General features: G+C 43.9%; 1 protein-coding gene across 1 annotated transcript in view; it reads left to right on the top strand.

Annotated features, from left to right (window-relative positions):
* The window catches only part of CUX1 (cut like homeobox 1), a 328,228-nt gene that overhangs the window by 289,363 nt on the left and 17,068 nt on the right, over nt 1-21,797 (top strand). Inside the window, exon 15 of the mRNA XM_072978284.2 lies at nt 20,864-21,000. Coding sequence (XP_072834385.2) covers nt 20,864-21,000 — 137 coding nt within the window. The remainder of the gene's footprint in view (nt 1-20,863; nt 21,001-21,797) is intronic.

Raw genomic sequence — 21,797 nt, 5'->3', positions numbered from 1 at the left:
AAGGCAGGCTTTGCTTTTACCATACCTTGCTGTTAATATTTTTGTGATTCCTGGGAGATCCAGACGATAGCCCTAGAGGTGTGCAAACCACTCTTGGCTTACTCAGTCACGATCTGACGAGGAGTTCTGCAAACATTTTACCCCTGCTGGTTTGAGAAGCCTGGTAACACAGGAAATAAAGCTTGGCCCACCGTGTCTAGAGAGCTCAATCAGCATTGATGTGGTAATACAGCAGGACTCCCTTATCTGCGGGAGTAATATCTGCTGATTCACTTATCTGCCGGCTGAAAACCCTAAATAAAAGCCCCCCAGAAATACCTATTTATAGGTATTTCCGGGGTGTACTTAACCAGAACTGGCCTCTAGAGGGAGCCAGAGACCATGCAATGTACAGTGTTGGCTCTTGCTCTTTTTTTCAGCACGGGATGGATGTTTGTTGTGGTCCTCCTGCACCATGAGCACCTCCAGGGGTCCTCAAGGGCATTCTGCGCGGATTGACCTTCTGTTACAATACGCACACAATGGGCAGCACGTGTAACATATCCGGGAAATGTTAAATGATTGTGGTAGGAATGAGGCAATGAGAAATCCCCACTTCCTTTACAAAATAGAAGTTCCCTCCTAAGTTGAGGTTTTCATTTCTTAGCTGTCCTCGACAAAGCCTGTTCCCTTCTGTCAGATGAAGTTTTATGCTTGATCCAAACAAGTCTTTCTGGATTACAAACACTTATGTAATTTCTTCACAGCAATAGATAGAGATCTCCTGTTCTGTTTTCTTTTACCCAAACAATTATTTAGAATGCTTGGTGCACTTAAATGTTTATGACTGTCCTCGTGTCTTAACTGTCTGTGTCCACGGACACCCACCTTCCGTAACTAATGAACAGTCCTCTGTAATGTGACTTGGGGTGGGCCCGAGCCTCGTGTTCTGGTTCTGCCGCTCATCCAGAAAAGCAATATTGAAGTGCCTTGAAAAGAATAATAAATCGGGGGGGGGGGGATTTCTACTTGTCTTTCATATGCTCTGCTCCCCCAGTTGCATCTGTGGATCATAGAAATACTTATAGTGTGTTGCAAATGCTCTTTTTCCTCTGAAGTAGGCTGAACCTGCTTGTCAAAGCAGATCTGGAGATCCTGGCAGAGGCAGAATTTACTTGCTGAAAACACATGGCTCTTTGGGAATTACTGCTTGCAGAGCCAAGGCACCAGTAGACCAAATCAGAGATGCTATCATTCTCCCCTCAGCTTTAAACTTGCATGAGGGCGTTTCTTCAGCTTCAGCGTATTCAGCACTTTACTGATGTCTTGCTTGCTTTAGTCACTTCTGTTTGGGGCTTGGAGGGCAAGACCGGGATCAACAAGAAAAATTTCCACTGAGAAAATGAATTGGGAGCATTTTTCCTTCTGAGGTCTACCTTCTAATGCCTTTGATGAGGAGTGTGATTTAAGAGTTCTGATTTGGTCTTGCTCGGTTAAATGCCTCCCAGGCTTGAGATGTGCTGTTGACAGTCTAGTTTTCAGTATGGGTTGGTCTATCAGAGCATCCCAAATCTCAACTAGCACATGGTTTCCATGCCTGTATTTGATTCCCTGCCACAACACGAAAAGCTGTGCTGAGAAACTACACTTTCAACAGCTAAGAGTTCTCTCTTTGTAACTACAACTGTTTCCCTGACGATGTCAGTGTGTTTTTGTGCCCCAAGACCCAGTTCCAGATGGAGTAAAGGCTTTCGTAGAGTCCTGCCGCTGAGCAGATTGGAAGTGTTGGGTTTGGACAGAGATCCTCAAAGAAAGGTTTCCTTGTGTTGAGTATGCAGGAGGCTGTCAGAATGTCCCAGGGAGCCTCTGCCGGCTGGAAGAGGCAACGGCAGGTGGATGGTGAATGCTCCAGCATGTCATCGATCAGGCAACCTGCCAGGCCTTCTGCTATAAACCACAAGGAGGCATTCTCCTTCTTTCCAGGGCTGCTTAGGTCATTGTCCAATGGGAGCTGCTGTGGGGCCTGGCCCCTTGCCATTTAAACCCCCCATGGCTTCCTGCTTCTCACCCTCTCCACAGGTTGCTTCCCTTCGTCTAGCTGCAGTCTTTAGATATGCTTGGAAACCCTTGGAATGCCCTGTCTCCCTTTCCTCGCAGGTTCCAAATTCCTGCAAAAAAGCTGGTCTTTCTCTGGGGGGTCTTGTTGGAGGCTTCTCAAAGAAAGTGCCAAGGAAGGGTTCCCTTCTGGCTCACACTCTTCATTCTCATGGGTCAGCAGCGAGGATCTGGCTCGTCCTCTGTGAACGGAGCCTGGTGCCCAAGGCAAGCCATTCTCAACGGGGGTGGGTGGGTTAGGACATTTTAAGTGGGCCACAGAAGGAAACATAGGACAAGTTTCTGAAAGAGATCTGTCTATGTTGTATGCTTGTTTGACCGGGGGGGGGGGGCTGGAACCTGAGAAGAGCTCCTAAAAGGTCCATGGCCAAAAAAAGGTTGAGAAAGGTTGCCCAGAATCCTCAGCAGCATGCCAGCAGCAGCAGTTTCCACAGTAAAGATGCAATAGGTCTTCAGCAGATGCACGGTCAGTGTGGAGAATGTGGAAATGGCTAGTTGGGTTGCACAGTTCCTCCAAGATTTTCTGTGTTCCTTTCTTGTTCTTCTTGAGTTCTTGGCATGAACTTCCTGTCCATCTGCTTCACATCCTTCCATTCATCAGCCAACAAGGCTTGGGGCAGCCTTAGAGCATGGGTGCAGTAGTGGGGGGGGGATATCCACACTCTACCTGTACTTTCCTCTGACAGGAAGGACTGGATATAAATATGGTTAAACCTGATAAGGTGCCTGCGGCCCTCCAGCTGATGAAAATGACACGTCCCATCATTCCTGAGTCTTGCCAGGTCGGGAATCCAGTGCAGTCTGGAAGACCGCCGTTTTCTCCTCCTGCAGTGAACCGAGGGCTTTTAGTCCTTAAAGAGACAGTTGAGCTTCAGGAGCTGCCCTCCCCTCACCACGGATGGGTGCTAATGTTTTGCCAAAGGGTTTCAATTCCATCTGTTCTGTGCTTGCGTCTGCCACCGATGAGCTCCTTGTACTGGGAACTCGAGTAGCTTCCTTTCCTTCAGGCCTTAACCAGTCATGGTTCAAGATGGTTCTTGGGGCGGTTGGTGGAAACAAGTCCTTAGCTAAATTTAGAGCCAAATCCGGTGCATGTTTTATCAACAGTAGGTTTCTCTGGCTTCAGTGGGGCTCGCTCCCATGTAAGTGCACATGGGATTACAGCCTTAATCCCTGGAACCAAGTGGGGTGGCTTTCACCCCACAGCCTCTGCTTTGTGTTCTTCTTCCAGTCTCCTCATAGCCCTGCTTGGAGAAGAGGCTAACTGACACTTAGAAGTAGATTTACCTCCGTGGGGGAACACCAGCGTTCAGCCTTGAAAGGTCAGCCTGATGTAGGCGCTTCAGGTTGGAATTCAGTTGCACACACGACGGCCTAACATTCCATGTCATGTGCAAGCTTCTGTTGGGACAATGCAGGACACCTTCCTGGTAGGCTGTTTCTATGAGTCCATTTAAAGGCCCCTTGCATTAGTTCAAGGGTGGGCAATCTTAGCAGGACTGAGGGCCATTTTTCAATTTTGCCAGCATCCTGAGGATCAAATTTCCTGAGGGGGTGGGGCTTAATTTGCATGTTTTCTTAAAAGTTTTTTTAATGCAGTGATTATGTACTGTACACTAGGATGGTTCGATGAGTTTTTGTTAACCAAAAAAAATGGTTTAACTAAAAAAAATCAAAACAGCGAAATAGCTTAGAGGGCACAAGGGCACTTTTTGAGTAGATTTTTTAAAACAGTTTTAAATTTTGTGAGGTGGCAGGGGTGAGGATGGCATTGGGTACTGCCACGCCCCGCCCTGCACTAATTGGTCAGCAGAAATCAATTAATTTCTAAAGGATAATTCCAGCCATCAATCCCAAGTAAAGTAGAGCTATTTAATGGATGGCACTTGTTAAATCAGCACTTGTGTAATTCCCATTGGTTCACTGGGTCTACTTTACATAGGTGGATTTGGCACTTTGTTTTGAACTGCTGCCTTTCAGTGTGCGAGGATACCGCCATTTAAAATGAGATGACACATCGTGGTGTTTGTGGATAAATACCAAACCCTTGCTAACGTCAGCCTGATTGTTGGTATGGCTCTAGAAGAACTGCACAAATGAGTTGTTGTAAAGCATAGTTCTCTATTCCAGATAAATTTTGTTTAGTCAAAGCGTACTTGCTCTCTGTTAATTGAAGTGTTCAGTTTTTCCATCATAAACTGGTGAGAAATAAAATTTTAAAAGTGGATCTTGATGACGTCATGCCATATATGCTGCTGTCAGGAAAACCAACATGCTTCAAGAAATTATAAAATGCATGCCGTTAAGTTTTAAAACTTAAAAGAATTCCCTGCCTCATGACTCCCCTAACCCAATGATCTTCTGAAGGTAAGAAAAATAGGTATGTAAACTTCACTCTTCTTTAGAACAAATTTGAAGGAGGATTTTTAAAATGTTGAGGAAATTAGGTAACACCCATCTGCCGCTGCCACCGATCTTAGTGGCAGGATATCCTAGGAGGGCTTTGCATTTTGGCTTTTTATTCCATTTGCTATCCGCACTGCAGTTGTCACCCAGCAGACATTCAACTTGCATAGTTTCCTGTGATTTAAAACTTGAGCCAGACAATCACACCAAAAGACATCAGTTTGAATTTCAGCACCCTGGTTGTATCTGAGATCCGTTAGCATGCCAGGGCAAAGCCTTGCATGCTGAAATTTCAATATTAACACAGAACGTACTAGTGGGATGCTGCTCACAGCTATCATCCTGTACCATTTCCACCCCTGAGGTGGCTACGCTCCTGTTGAAGATAACAGATTAATGCAGGCCCAACAGCATACTGGGCTAAAATGTTTCCTAGCTCAGCCTTTGCGCTGACTAAGAAATGCTGTCAATAATGCCAGGCTGTGATTTCTAAAGGGGGCCTGATCTTTCCACAAGATGTGCTGCATGTTTTACCTTCTAAATTAATTGTTCATTCTGCGTTCCAATTTTGAAACCTTTTTGCTATGGAAACTGAGTGTGCCACTCAGTGCAAGGGTGAGACTGTCCCACCCACCTTCCAAAAAGTATAGTGGGGTAAAGCTGTGACTATAACTTTGTGATGTCAAGTGGGAATTTTTGACTTCCAGGGCTTTGCAAGGCAGCGTAAGGGCATTGTCAATGGAAAAGAATTAAAAACTTGCATATAATTTGTTATGTTTGAGGTTTACTCATCAAGTAAATAATTTTAAATGCCAGTTCCCATTGATTTGGACCAACTATTTTGTATTTTACTAAGTGGTTGGCCAAAATAGGAAGTAGATGTTATCGTTTCCATCATATTGGTGTAATTAAAATAGTTAGAGGGTTCCCTTTTGGTGTGCGTTTTGAATGAAAGCAGAATAGGAGTTTGAAGACTCTCCTCATCTGAACCTCCCCACTTCTCCCGGGGCCAAGATCCCTTGACAGTTGTATAATAAACAATGGTCCTCTTAAGTCCTCATCAGGAAGTCTAGGTGGCACCTGCATACTTGTGGTATGATGGCTCTTTTGTATCTTGCGGAGAGGTGTTGTTCGAAGAAAGTAAAACCCAAAGATGATGCTCTAATGGCGGACGCAGCCTGTTAACACCTGCTGAGGCACAAGATCTGCTGCAATAAACTGCATAAGGTCTACTTCTGCTCTTCTTCCTCGTGCTATTTTGGATCCAACCACAATCTTTAACATGTCAACAAATCCTCCTAGATCAGTTTTGTTTGGAAGGCTGGGCTAAATAAGTCACTGGTTCCCATCAGGTGGCAGCCTATTGTATTTGGATCAGGCAGTAGGGAATCTATCTGGGAAGGTTGCTGTGACCTGTTCTCTCACCAAGTTGAGTTTTGAGAGGAATGGCTGTTGAACCGCAATGGAAAACTATTGCTACCTCTGCATTTCCTCTGACACTCCAGTAGAATATGATTCTATCTTTCCTTTTGGTTGCTTGTTTTTTCACCTCTGCAGCTTCTTCCTCATTGGTGCTTCATTTTGAATGTACCACTAAGCACTTGTTTTTAAAAAAATGCGTGGAAACAATCTGTTGAAAAGGGTTTGGGTTTTTTTTAAAAAAACTATCTCCGACCCAGCTGACAATTTTAAACACATTTGAGTTTTTTAAGATGATGATTCCTTATTATTATGACTTGTAAAAACTGTTCAGCAGATAATGCATTGAACTGGCAGAGATGTCTGACTGTTCAGCTGAATGAGATTCTTCCATTTCATGTGTAAAACACAGAGAGGCTTCAAAGTGGAATATAGTCTTGGACACAGGATATTTTACTGCTTGTCTCCCTTGTCCATTTCCATTTCCTTTGTGAGAAAAAAAGTTCCCATTTTTAGAAGCTGTCCGAACAAAAAGATCACTTTTGAATCAATCTCAGAAGGGTAATACAAGATTTTAATTGGGATGTATGCACAAGTTATCAAAACTGAACTTGAGTTTCACCCCAGTATATCTAGATTAAGTTTATGGCAGTGCACTAAAGGGTACTTGAATTTCGTGGATTCACATAGTCACATTTTTCGCCTGACAGACAGTTTTTGCATAATATTTGCTCATCCTGCTTGTTGCTTTTCTGTTTGTGATCCAGTTGTTCCAAGATGGTGTGTGGGGTGGAGGTTAGGTAAATACTATTCCCTGGTTTGTATAATATGTGCATTTATACATAATTTGGAGGCATCTGGATGGCCACAGTAAGAAATGAGATCATGAACAATTAAACTGTTGCTTTTTGTGTGCTAACGTAATGCCAACTGCACTCAGTGAGAAATCCTTCTGCTTGGATATCTATAAGATTGTGCTGTAATTTTGGTCCAGCCAGACATTTAGGATCCACGCACACACACAAGATCACGGAGGAGAGATTTTCGTGGTCTCACTGAGCCTACTAGGTAACTCTGGCTCATGAAAAGGATTCTGTAATCCTTGTGCCTGCTCTCTTAGCGAGGTGTCGTTGAGCACACCTATGGGGCAAACGTCCAGGGCCAAGAGTGTTCAAACAATAAATTGCCACAATTGGTGCAGTAAAGTGTGTTAATTATTTTAAAACAGTTGTAAAAAAAACCCCAAAGCAATATTCATGGATGCCAAGCAAATTTAGCTGCCTTGCAGTTTACACTCTGTGATGGGAACTTGAAAATTGTACCCAAGATGCCCGTCAGCTGGTGTAACCCAGAGATGATTACATGTGTTAGACCTTTATGAGCACATAATGAGGCCCCAGATTTGGAGCCATGTATTTTTTCAATTAGTTTTAGCAGCAATAAACGGTGACCATGCAGCTGGCATCTCTGATGCTTCTTTCTGCCATGATATTTGAGCATCTATTTCTATTGATAATGATCTGGCTCCATACAAGAATGGTGGCAGATGTTGGACTTGCAACCCCCGTTTTCCCTGACTTAGCTGTGGTGCTTGGACTGATGACGGTTGAGTCTCTCGTAAGGTGAAATAAATTTAGTTCCCTAGATCATAGCTATATCAGAGGTATGATGTAGGGAACTAAAGTTACCAGACAATGGCTGTCCTAGATTAAAAACCATCATTCAATTGAAGATACGACTGGCAAGTCCAAATGATCTGTTTTATGCTTTTATAACCACTTAGAATACACTAGTTATGGAGTAACAGCCAATCTGGATTTTGAAACAAAAATCTAAGCACAAATGCTCCCTTTTTCTTTTGTATGTTTGCATGGCCACCTGGTGAATTGAGCAACATGACTAAATGTGGCATGAGAAGAGGGAAGAGGAGTGATCTGCTTATCAACGAGTTGTCAAAGAATTGCCTACTATTGCCCTCCTTTCTTCCCCCCCTCCTCACCTTGCAATCCTGTCTATGTTCTTCACGTTTGAATTTACTCTAGCGGCATGATAAATATATATATATATACATAGAGTAGCCCCTGTAGCAGCCTGTAGGGCCACCTCCAATGACTCCCTACCTCTTCAGAGAGCCACAGAACTCTGGAATTCCTTGCAGTTTCTGTGGGGGTTTTTTGTTGTTGTTTTGTGGTTGTTTTTAAGGACAGCAACCTTATTTGGCATGGAAGGAGATTAATCATCTTGGGCAGAGGGGAACAAGGTAGCAAAATAATTATGTGTTGTTTTAAGCAATCTAAATTTAACTAGCCAAAACTCCAATACAGGAGCCTTACAGATCATATAATCTATAAAAGCTGTTGCCCATGCTTTGAAGGAAAGGTAGTTTTACTATCCTTTTCCTTATCATATTATAATTTTTCCATCAAAAGTATGTTTTCCTTTCTCACTGAAGGATGCTCTTAAATTACTTTGTCACTGATTATACTTCACTCCAGGTAGCTGATTACCAAAAATATCTGCAGTAAAAATCCTGTGTATATTTGAGTGGTAAGCCCCACAAGGTTTACTCTCAACTAAGTATGTCTAGGGTCAACATTTTGTAAGCACTTACATGGAAATCACTGCACAGAAATCATAAATGCAGCAAGATGTACAGTACTTATGAGAGCAGAATTGTGCAGGATTACAGTGTGTGCTTAATCTGCTGTGTTAGTTACACTGCATTAGGAATGATGCAATAAAATGCAAATATTTATCAGTCAACTGGATTTACCTCTTTATGGGCATACAGATATATATTCTTCACCATGACTCCTTTTCAAAGTGTATTGCATAGTAACAAATGTTGTGTTTGGATATTCAGACCATCTTGTCCTTTCAAGAGATTGTGCCGCATCCTAGCAGACCCATTCAGATCTTGGATTGGCTCTTCTTGGCAGGACTGCTGCAGTGTGGGAAGCATGCTCCCACATTTTTTGATCAAGGGCAGAGACTGAGTGGCTTCCAGGTATTCTTGGATTGCACTCCCATCAGCTCCAACTACCCTAGCCAACAAAATCTGGAGGGCTCCTGTTTCCCACCTCAGGCTTAGCTTATGAAATGAATGCTTCATCCTGCGAATGGCACACTGTCCCACTACTTGTACATGTGTGTATTGGTCTGAGAGGTTGAGTGACAGGCTTTCCAGAAAGAGGGCAGCAGCAGTGTGTTGTATACTACTGGTGTCTACCATTGAAGCCACTGCACTCAAGGAACTGTTTCATTACGAGATGCTGGCGGAAACAGTGCTTGGTTTGGCTTCCTTCCCTTGATCTCCTTCAGGCTCAGGGAATGGTGGAATTTAAAGCTCAGGGCTTTAAGTGGTTTGGAAAAGCCAGTGGTGGAGGAAAACAGTAAGACCCTACCATAAATAAATAAATAAATAAAGTGTACTGCCAAGTTATGGCTGAATTGCTAGCGGTATACCTATTTCAGTAGCATATTTTAAAAGAAGAATTTAAAGAACCAGGATGTTGTCTTCACTGACTCCTTGTTCATCTTCACATTGGCTTTTGTCTTTCACAACTTTGATTAACTTTACTGCCCTTCTTTCCTTCTCTCCCTTCCCTTTTCTTTTCTGATGAAAGGAAATCTTAAGGCACAAGCAATCTGGATTTCAGTTTATATTAAACATTATCTGCCTGCGTTGTTTGTATAAAGTCAACCTTTTGCCCATCAAGTGGGGCACAGCGCTGAGCTCACAGAACAGAAAGTTGCATCCTTGAAACCCTGTTAATCTTTCTAAAGCACTGAGGGGTGTACATGAAGTCTTTGTGCAGGGGAAAAAGGTCTTGGCTACAGAGCTAGCCTGTATCTGGATATTTAAAGTTAGGAAGGAAGAGCAGCTCGGTCTTGGCAGATTGTGGCTGGGAAAAGGAGGCCCTTTTTATTTGGAGGAACTGAAGTTTTGGAGTCCGATAGTAGCAATGTTGGATGAATACATACAACCTTTGAATGAAGTGGTAATGTATTTCCGTGTGTATGTAATCACTTGGAAAGAAGCTGTATGTGCTGCTATGCCACAAGATGTGTATTTGATCACTCTGCTTTGTGTGATTGGTCTAAGGACTGTAACAATAAACTGTACTGTACTCTGCTGGGGTAGAAGTTCCCCCCCCCCCGCCCACCACAACCCAGTATACAAATCAATGATTGAACATGCTTGCTGATTTTTAGAGCTGCTCCAGACAGCACATGTTCTCCATAAAGTACCAGGGTCTGTACACATGGTTTCATTTTTAATATCACTTTGTACCAAGGGTACAAAGTACCAAGGGTACAAAGTAGGTTCTTTGTCGAATCACCTTCAGTTCACACTTTGCAAAGAGCTGTCTGTATTCATTAATGTTCTTGCATTTGTTGGCTGCAAAAGCACCACAAAGCTACACAGCATTGGGTTTGAAAGGCACTTACAAATCAGCTGGAGTGGTAGTTAATAATAATTGTGAATTAATAATAATTCTAGTTGGTTTGGACTTATGGCGACCCTTTCCAGGTTTTCTTGGTAGAGAATACACAGAATTGGTTTACCATTCCCTTCTGATAGTTACAGAATAAGAATTTCATAACCATCACCACCTGGGGTGTGTGATTTTTGTAGTCGCCTGTTACAGAGGTTTTGTCCTGTACTGCTGTTCTGTTTTATTCCAAGCAAGTTATGTCAAGAGGTGGAAGTTGTGATTTGATGAAACGTCATCCAAGGTGTCCCTTGGAAGTGTGGTTGCTACAGCAATAGGTAGCAACAGTTCTATAGTTTCTTGGAATGGAAACTGAGGAGAATTCATCTGTTCTCCAGCCATAGGCATTTATCTGTGATATATTTCTTTGATCAGCTGCACTACAGACATATCTATCACTGTTTGGCCTTGAAAACTCACACAAACTGTTGAGCTTTCTGATTTGTAATGAGATTATTTCCCCCCCCCAGTGCTTTCCAGAGCTTCCTGTGTACAGCTGCGATTGTTGTGCACACATGCATATCCATTCTCAGTGTACTCCATTGCACAAGTTATCATCTGGCTACTGGGTGGCTTGACACATGCATAAATCAGCCAGTCAAGGCCTATATCATTCCATTGGCTGTTATGGATCATTTGTAAATGTGTATAAAACTGTTTTATTTAAATATATTCTGCCTTCATAGTTTAGGAGAGATGCAGGTCCAAGGGACAGGGGAAGGGAGGAGAGTCTGGAATAGATGTGTGTGAAATGGCTGGATTGCTTTAAGCCACCTTGAGCCTGTGAATAGGTCCATGAAGAGGCATTTTTCCCATTTCCAAAGTACGTTGCAATTTCAAGTGAAGTATTTTAAATATCCAAAAGAGACTGCTTTCCTCAACCAAGGTTCTTTAACCTGTGTGTATTTTTGCAAGGCCTTTTTTTTGTTTGTTTTATTGGTTGATTGACTGGTTTCTGACATGACCTGTGAGAAGACCCATAGTCCATTAATATCTGTGGGTTGTCAGCCGCAGGGAACATGGCGCTTTGGGGGCACTTGTTGCAAATGGTGTCGCCAGGTAGTTTTCATATATTTTTAAAAGCCTTCTCTGTCAGTTCTGCACCAAGCTCCATGTTCTATGGGAATTCTCAAATCTGATGTACACAGACCCAACAGTTAGACAGAGATGCTGGTTGAAGGAGGGTGGGTGGCGGCAGCGTAGCACTGACCTGCTTTAAAAACTTTCAAACTTGAACAACAACCACTGAGTAAAGGATGAAGCAATCTACATCTTGGTGGATCCTTACTGTGCAAACTACATGGCCAGAATCCAACTGGGTACGTCTGCTGGATCTTGCCACTTCCCCCAAAAGCAGTGACCTCTCTCTATGTAGCCTCCATGCTCCCAAAAACTGGCCTGGAGGACCAGGAATCCTTCTGGAATGGGTTTGGCATGTTGCATTAGGAGACAGAAGGTACAAAAATACCAATTCCATTGGCTTGTATACCCAAGTACACAATTGGATCTTGGCCCTTACAGTCACATTTGCACCTGAACTTCCTGTTTTGAGTTGTGTAAGCACTGAACTAAATCCAGCCGTTAGCCCCACCTGGCTAGAGTAAGAACCAACAAACTGAATTTAGACCATTGGCTCCACAATTTTTTTAACCTTGTGGGCAGGGGGAGTTAGGATTCAGCCAATGGAAGCAGAGATAGCCCAAGGCATTTTGGGGTCTAAGGCAAAAGTCCAGATGTTGCCTTCCCTCTCACTGTGGCAGCAGTTAAAATATAAAAAAAACTAAGCAACATTTATTCTGCAGTGATGGTAGCCCCAACCTGCTGAGCAATATTAGGCCAACTAGGTGGACGTCGCTTCCTTTGGGCCTTTTTTTGTTGCACATTCACAGTGATCAGTAATGTGGAAGCTGAGAGGGCTTTGTTGGGAGAGGGGCTGTTTTCGCAGGGAACAGACACGGGGCATTAATCATAATACCAGACAGCTGAGTTGTCGTAGAGAGTGGGGAACTTTGAAATATTCTATGGAGAGGCAATAACTTGAGTGGCAGGAGATCATGCAAAAGGCGAAGAATGAAAGTTGCTGGTTTTGGTTTTCTTTTAAAGCTCAATTTCTGCCCATTTCTTGCTGTAGACCCTCAAGAAGGCAAATGGGTAGGATGCCAAGATGCTTCTGGGGAGCCCTCTGAGAACTGCAGGCAAACTGGGATGTAGAGCCTTGGGAACAGCCTATGTCCAGATTCATTGAGCACAGTCCACTAAGAGCTCCTCTACCTCACAAGGGAGATGGTGGGAATGAATGGGACTAGCAGTGGAGGAAGAGTTCCTGGTGGATCATGTCCAGTCTCCCCTCCTTAATTTTCCCCCCTTCAGCTGTTTTGAACCTGGGGTTGGGTCGGGAAGATGGTTGCAAGGAGGTCTAGGTTTTTAAGCATTAAGTTTTTGGTAAAGGGTTTTTTAGTTTTGCTTTTCAAAAATTTCCTCTCCAATAGTCTATGCATTTCTGATGTTGAAAGCCTTTTTCTGCCGCATTTCCCCTGCCCCCTGCAAAACAGGCACTGTGTGTTCTGCTCTCTAAACAAGGCTTGGAGAATGTTACATGTGGAAATTTGGACATATAAATCCAAAGTAAATGGCAACCACCATTTTCATTTGCTTCCCTGAAGTCCCTTTTCTCATCTATATATGAGATTTTAAGTCAAGAGTGCTGTTCACCTGGAAAGTTGCGTGGTTTGCTCCCACTGAAATGTGGGCTTCGGCACGAGATTTTCCCAGTGGACCATGCTCTTCAGAATTTATTTTTTATTTTTTGCATTTGTGCAATAACTACTTGCCATTTTATTGGGCTAACCTTTGGACTTGCCCTGACTACTAACACAGCACAAAATGAACTCGAAACACAAAAAAGGTGTATTTTTTTTCCTGAGAATATTTTCTTTTTTTAAAAAAAAAGATAAGCTCCATTTTACCCCTGTGTACTTGTGGTGTCCAACATTTTTAGCAGTATTTTATAAATATATATATATATATTATATATATATATAAATAGATATATATATATTATTTTTTTCCTGTAACGCACTAAGTCTTAGATGTTTTTAGAAGCTCGTTTCTTATATTCACAATCACTGATTTTAATGAAATATCCTCACAAAGACCCAATTGACCAAAAAAAGTGTCATTTTTTTTGTACAAGTAGCTTTGAGAGAAGCCCCGCGTTGTGTTGCTGTGATTTCATCTTTTGTAACATTTTATTTCCTGTTCAGAAGTTTTATTATATATATAAAAAAGTTTTATATGGTTGGCAGCGACAGAGTGGGGGAAAGTCTCCTTCCATTGGTGGAAGCAGCAGGTCCTCCTGTCTTGGGTTAGCCATACAATGTATGTTCTCAGCACTGTACCAACAGTTCCCTATATGATATGGAGAAGCAATATCACTGTACGAAACTCACATGATGTATTATTATTCACTAGCACCCTAGGTGTGATAATTGAAGTAAATATCTTTTATACAAACACAACAACGTGTGCAGTGTCTTTCTTGGGCAGGCCGAACTCAAAAGCAGCAAACAATTTGGTTAGCAATTCTCTGAAAAGTTTTTATATTTTCTTAGCTTTTGGTGGTTGTTGATGACTATGGATGTTGAGTGCTGAATAATACGGCTACCGTGTTTGAAGGAGAATCCTTTTTATATTTTGTTTGATTTTACTTTTGGTAGTGAAGGAAAATGCATGTCCTGCATTTGGCTAGTTGAAAGCCGGTTTTGCCCACAGAGAAGGGCAGCTTCCTACAGTATTTAGTGGGTAAGAGCTGTATCAGAAAACAGACCCTCAGCTCTCAGTTTAAACCAGGGGTGGGCAACCCTTAGCCACAGCAGCCCCACCCAAGGAGACCAAAATTTGTGAAATCTCTTTTAGGTTGATCCGGAGGGGTAACACTTTTTTGTTGGCTTAAAGACAATGTGAGGCAATGCGTTGTTTTAGAGCAGACTTGTACCCGTTGGAAGTGTGATTACGTTCCCCCCCCCCGCTCCCTCTGGGCCTTAAGGGCCACCTGCCTATTCCTTCTCCTGGTTTAAGTAACTCCTTGCGCCAGGCTTCCTGGGCCAGCATTTTCTCAAGGTCTGTTTGTAGCCCGCCAGAGTTTATTCATGTATCTTCACCAGATGGGGGGGGGGGGGCTTCCCTGTAAGAAAGCTTCCTGCCATTACAGTCATGCAAAAAAACCTGACAGGATGGGGCCAGTACATTTTCTCTTTCCACTTGCAATTACTTAGATCGAAATAAAAACTCAAAATGTGCTGACCACCGTCAGTTTACATCCTGTCCCTGCCTTCCCGCAAAAACGGTGTGTGAAACTGGGCTGGTGGAATTGTGATTTCCTATTGTCTTCTCCCAATAGCAGTCATTCTAGGACCCTGAAAATGCTGTGCAGGTGGGTGGGTGGTGGATACTGCTGAGCAGGATAATTTGGCAGATCCATCTGCCATCATCAGAGCCTTTCTCTCAGTAGAAGGTAGATCCTGGATCCAACCTAGGTGATATGTACCTTGAGGTCAGAGATAAAGCTTTTTTACCTTCATTGTTTCAATTAGGTCCTGTGCGTTCCAAAAATGAAATACTGCTGTTCCTCAAGCTGGCTTTTTAGTAAGTTAGCAACTAACTCATAAGCATAATGAACCAGACCTTGCATTTTACGGTGCACTCCTAGGCATGTTTACTTGAAAGTAAGTTCCATTGTATTCAAAAGAACTTACAGGTAAGTCTGTGTTGGGTGGCAGTTTTAGCCAAACATGTGAACCAAACAATCTCTTACTTAGGTTATTTGTCGCTTCTTGTTCTTCTCTTATCTGGCTTTTTTCACTTTGCAAGAGACAGCTCTGAACCAGGATGATGTTGTGTCATTCATGTCCAAACCAAGGTTGTTCTGACCGTATGTTCTTCTCCTCTGCTCTTCTGTCCCATTTATTTTATCAGGAATTAATTGGATTACTTAATTTAAAAACATAACTGCCTTCTAGCATTTCCCCTGTTTAACTAAGTGGCAGGTTTTAACATTGTTTTAAGACAAGTACTTAAAGATACTTAAAAGCTGTAAGTGGCAGGGGTTCATCCTAGTAGTATAAAGTTCTGGTCGAAACTGGCATTGAAAGGTGGAGGGAGTTCAGAGCAATCAGAGCCCGTTACTATAAAAGAGGGCTGAGCAAGGTAAGGCTGTTAGACAAAGCCCAAGTTCCAGTAAAGCAGGGTAAGCACTGGGCCTCTATTTTCCCCTGTCCAGGACTCTGTGGCAGCCACATCGGCCCACCCAAGTGAAACAAGAAGGTTGGAATTCTTTTGATGTTTGTGAAAAATTTCTGTAACTGATGCAGCTAATTGAAGCTAATTGAGGAAATGCTGGCATGCATCTCAGTTGCCTGCACAGACAGGTGACTGAGATGCACATCATCAATTAGCTGCAGCAAGTTACACACACCTTGCATGGATGCCAGATGGATTCTGACCAAAGTGTCCAGAAGATCACGTTTAGATTGGGGCCGGTGTGTGTGTGTGTGGCTGCTTTGTTAACCCTGCTGCTGATCAAAAAAGGGGGGCTGGTTTTCTCCCCCTTGTGCAGCTATGAAAGTCTCGCAGTGGTTGGCAAGACAGGATCTCTCAGAGCTCTGAGACACCCATTTTATTAAGGACGCACAAATTTATGAATATTTGTTGCATCCTTGCTGTGCAGTCGTGAGTCTCACAGTTCCCATCCCTGGGGTAAAGGAAAGTAGTTGAAGATCAGATAGCCTGGCGTGGCCTGTGAGGCCAAGGAGGGCGGATGCCTTCAAGACCTGGAGCATATTGTGGCAAACATCCAGTGCTTCATCCCCAGGAGCAAACGGAGCCTTCAGTCCTCCCACCCCCGTTCCAGCTGAGCAGCTTGCTTGGCCTTGTTGAGTTAAAAGAGCTGTGCTCTTTTCACCACCTTTGGTCCCTATGCCAGGGCATGACTGGACAGCGCTACTCAGACTTTCCGGATGGTGGCCTCGGAGTTGGAAATGGGCCAGAGAGGCGCTGGCATGATGGGGTTTTTCCATGCCAGATTTTCTGCAGCACAAGAGCCTTCTGAGGCTGGCAGTGAAGGCATTTCCTTCCCACTCATCTGTGGCCAGAAGAAGGTTGTGACATCTAGAACAGGCATTCCCTGCTGTGCAAGAGAGAAGAGGGCAAAGCCCTTTTTCCAGAATTACCCATGCAGCTGCACATGTTGGTTTATTTTATTTGCATCCTGTCTCTTTGCCAAAATGGGTACCCAGTATAGCTCACCGCCCAAGTTACAGCTGTAGAAACACTGCAAACACAAAAATGCTCCTCTAAAAATACCATTTTTAAAATGCGATTGAAACTGCTGTTAGAATTGAAAAACATGTCAATAAAGATAGTGTGACACCTATAAACCTGCCTTTGCAGTAGCAGGCCATTACCTAAAACTCACTTGATTAAGAGGGGCTTTGTCTGCGGGCAGAAAGAAAACGGAGCAGGGCCCAAGCTAGCCTCTCTTGAGAGGAAGGTCCTTAGTCCCTTCCATCCCAGAGAGTTCTTTAAGTAAGTAACATCAATCAGTGCAGTATTTAATTAATCAACTAACATCCCCTATGAGTTAAGACAGTGTTTGTAAACCCATCTACACTCAGTGAAACTTCTTAATAGGCACACTGCAGGATCACACTGCAATTGGCAGCAGACTGGGAAATAATAGAATAACTGGTTTGCAGAATCAGACCAGCATGACCCAATAAGTGAACGTCACTTCTACTTGTAAGAGATGGCTAATGTGGACATTGCTGTCGGCAATGGACAAGTTCCAGGATTGAGGGGGACCGGTCCACATGGAAAAGAAAGAACTGGAGTGGCCAGAATCCCATTTCCCATTTTGTTAAAAGGGGGGGGGGTTGTTTGGTTTTTACATTTTTAAAAAGTGTGGGAGAGCTGCATTCATTTAAAAATTGGAACATAGACCCTTCTCAGAGGGAAATTGCTGTGCACCCCCAAAAGTACAGTAGTACCTCGACTTACGAGCGTCTCCAGTTGCGAACGTTTCGAGTTACGAATGGCTCCATTCGCAAAATGTTGCTTCGACTTGCAGACGGAGCCTCGACTTACGAACGAAAAAAAACTTTCCTGCCCTTTTTTGGACCTAAGTACAAATGAAGGAAAAACAGCCTGAATGGATTAAATGGTTTTCAGTGCATTTCTATGGGAAATCTTGCCTCAACTTACAAACTTTTTGACGTACGAACGCCGTTCCAATACGGATTAAGTTCATAAATCAAGGTACCACTGTAATTGTTTGATTTCCTGGTCCTCAAATGTAGGCACAATCACAAAGCTTCATGTGTAGAGTTAGTTATGCTTCTGAATTACGTTACTGGAGCCCTCTGTCCCCCTTGGATTTTTCTAAGCTGCTCTCAGTGCCATCTTAACACTATGGGCATCACCACATCCTGGGGCAATGAGTTCCACAGATTAAATGCACAGTTTGCTCTATTTCTACTTCTCCTTCATTGACTTTGAGTTTTAGTATTATGAGTTGGGGAAAACCTACTTTTTCACTCTTCTTGCTTTCTCAGTTTTATAAAGTTTCACCATTAACCAATTATAGATCCCTGACTAATTTTATAACCCTCTCTAAAAAACTAAAATTTTAAAAGAAACATCCTGACAGATTAGAATTCTTCGTTCCTTTATGCATACTGCATTAACCCTCTTTTAAAATTATTTTTTAGACTTCTAAAAGATAAAGATTTTGGCAAAAACCTTGAAAATTCATACACATACACCCTCATTTGAAAGTAGGAAATATATCATACATGTTCTAGCTCCAAACTCATGTTAACCATACAGTATAATATTTAAAAACAAACAGCTCTGCTACCTTTAGTTCCCAAAAGTATAGTGTTACAAAACACTTCATTCCTTCTAAGCTCTGTTCTGTCCAGCTTGCCGTCTTCTTCCGCTGTTTGTTTCTTCAGCACCAGAAAGCTCCTAACAGAAAGTCTTTCGCCCAAGAAAAACCCTGTCCATCCTGTGCTTTCCCACTGCTGCTCCCTCCCCCAGTGCTTCTTTTGACCGGCTGCTCTGTCTTCTTACTTTGGGCCCTGCTTGCCCAGTCTGAGAAGGCAGGTCGGAGGGGAACAGGCAGGAGCCACGAGGAATGGCTGGGGTGTTCTGCCTTGAGCCCCTCTCAGGTCTGTAGGGCCAACAGTACCAATACCTGTTGCCAGCCTGGTTGAGGCTGGGGTCGTGCTCTTCCCCAGCCTCCCCCCATTGCTGGACTCCTGTAACTGCTTGAAGGAAAGGCCCTTTTCACAGAATCCTAGCATGATGGAGTTGGAAGGGGCCAGTAAGGTCACTTCCAATCCCCTGCTCAAGGCAGGAATCTTATTCAAAGCGGATCAGTCAGAGGGTGGTCCTATGTTCTCTTGGAGGCCTCCAGTGTTGGAGCGCTCGCCGCCTCCTGGGGCTATTAGATCCATTGTTGTACTGCTCTAAGAGGTTTTTCCTGATATCCAGCCAAAATCTGGCTTCCTGTAGCTTGAGCCCATGATTACATATCCTGCACTTTTAAATGATCGCAAACAGATCCTGCCCCTCCTCTGTAGGACCACTTTTCAAAACTTTTAGAAGTGCTGTCGTATCTCTCCTCCATCTTCTTTTCTCAAGGCTGAATATGCCCAGTGCTTGCCATCTTTCCTCCGAGGGCTTGGTTTCCAGTCCCCCGACTCTCCTTGTTGCTCTCCTCTGAACTTGCTCCAGTTTGTTGGCATCCTTCTTAAAGTGTGGTGTCCAAAACTGGACACAGGACTCAAGATAAGGGCTAACCAGTGCCAAATACAAGAAGGCTAGTACTTCACAGGATTTTGAGAATATACTTTGGTTGAAGCATCAACAGATATATGGCTCTATCCTAAACATAGGACACAGTATTAGCATGGAATATACAGTATTGTGCCTTTCTCCCTAAATAGCTTACCATGTGGGCCCAAGCCTGCTCACATATAAATACGGTCACTTCCGTGCCCACCTTTCCTCTCCCAGCATTTGTTTTGTGGAGTCATCAGCAATAACGCCAAACAAGCTCTTCCAGAGGCAGGCTTGGCCAACAAAAGGCATCTGAACCTTCACTGTGCAGCCACAGAGGGAGAAGGCTCCCCCCATGGGCCATGGGGAAGGTGAACAGGCTGGCCCTGTGCCCCACAGGAGGGCCCTATGGAACGTGGAACACCCAGGGCAGACCACTGTGCTGTTTAGGGCTTTTAAGGCAGTGAGGGTGCAAGTCAGTCTCACACACACACACACACCAATGCTTCCCTCCTAAGTCTCTCAGACCTTTGTGCTTTGAGCAGCCGTAAGAGCCCCTTACGATACCTGAATAGGACTGACATCCATGCAGAGGCTTGTTAAGAAAACCCAAGACAGCAAGGAACAGATGCTGCAGCATTTCCTGTGGAATGGTGCCCTCTCATGGTGTGATTATGTATTGTAAGGACAGCCTGTCCTTTGGTTATGAAAAAATCCATGAATCTGAGCCCTTGACCAGGCTTTGGGCTCTAGACGCCTGGAGCAAAAGCTACCGCTGGAAATAATATTAAACCTGCAAGAAAGGTTTCCCACTGTTTGTCCTAGAAAAGGACCTTAGCATTTGTAAATGGAGTCCATTCTGCACTTTGCATGTAGGGACACGTGTCTCCAGAAAGAACAGGGAGAGAGAGAGAGAGAGAATGGGTCTGGATCCCTCAGCTGTTCAGCCCAAAGTGTGTGGCTGTCTGTTGGGGGCTACTCAAGTGTCAAGGAGCTGTTCGGCCCAAAGTGTAGGGGAAGCCATTCTACAAATGCACAGACAGGGGACCCTGTACAGGCTAATGGCAAACAAAATTGAGTTGCAAACTGTGGGGAAAAACCAAGTTTAAACTTTATTGTTATCACAGAGAGAGACAAAACATGTGCCAGACCGCAGCTCCCAGCGTTCCCCACCATTGGCTGTGCTGCCAGGGGTTGATGGGAATTACAGTCCAGCCATACTTTGCCTGCTAGTAATCTCTGAGGATCCCATTAGGTGGCTTTAGTCATTAACACTGATTTACCCTACTAAGTTGTTCTAATATATGTATAATAACCATTTATGGATGCAAACTACTCTGAATCCTTGAAAGAACTATGAGGAGACAGTTGTGGCTGTGATCATGTTACTGAAGCTGAAGCTGGGACTCCGAACCGGGACAAACTGAATCCTGTATTTCCTGTTGGGAATGAATCTTTCTATAGAGGGATGGTTGTAAACATTAATGAAGTAAGTGTTTTGTGGAACAACTGTGTCTCCATGTCATGACAGTTTTGCAGAGAAGCTACCAGCAGGTGAGAGTTACTTGTTGCTTGATCCAGTAAATGCACCTCCCCTTTTCTATCCACAGCCCGCTGCACTGACCTACAGATCCAGTTCACTGAAGCCGTCTCCACAGTGACTGACCAGAAAGAACTGATTTCAAAGCTGGAGCATGACCTCAGCACCGTCCAGTCTCTCTCTGCCATGCATCGTCCAGATGCAGAGGTCAGTTTCCTTGGGGAGGCAACTCCTGAACGCATTTTCACATGGAACTAGACCAGACAGCATTCACACACAATTAGCAATTGAACAAATGTGTTTTTGAAAAGTACATAGAGGGTTTAGGGACCCAGTGCTGTTTGGAACCTTGGCCTGGAGCCAAAGGAGTCTTTAACTCTTGGGCCCCACTGCAATTTCTTGCATGTGGCCATGCAGGCGCTCCTGCGCATGCACGAAGGGGTGGGGGAGGCTCATGCCGGCACTGGCAGGTGCACACACACTCCCCCACTGCTTTGTGCATGTGCCCAAGAGTGCCCGAGCACCGCGCAAAGCGCGGGGGGGTGTCCTGCCTTCCTCAGAGGCTCAAGCGGTCCGCGGTCCCGAAAAGGCTGGGGACCGCTGGTTTAAAGCAACCACAGGAAAACGTCAGACCTCTGTTCTTTCCTAGAAGCCAGATGCAGTCCAATCCGGGACAAATATAAAATGACACTGGGGAAGGTGGGGCCAGTTGCCTCTCTCTCCATCAGAGAGGGCGGCTGGCTCTGCCCTTTGGAATAAAGTGGGAGATGACAGATCTATACCAGTTCCAATCTACATCATAAGTTACAACAGATCTGAGATTCTATCCTGCACAGTTATAACTGTTGGATAACAGTTTAACTGTCATGTCTCCAACCTACAGATGTGGGGAGAAAGAATGGCTTGGTAGAAAGCTCTAGTATCCTCCCAGGAGCTACAGCAAAGAATTCTAAGTACCTGTCCAAACTATACATTGCAGGATTCCATAGCACTGAGCCAAGACA

Source organism: Pogona vitticeps, chromosome 7 (assembly GCF_051106095.1).
Source record: "Pogona vitticeps strain Pit_001003342236 chromosome 7, PviZW2.1, whole genome shotgun sequence".
Lineage (NCBI taxonomy): Eukaryota > Metazoa > Chordata > Lepidosauria > Squamata > Agamidae > Pogona > Pogona vitticeps.
The sequence above is the reverse complement of the archived record's forward strand: the minus strand, read 5'-3'. Positions and strand labels throughout refer to the sequence as shown.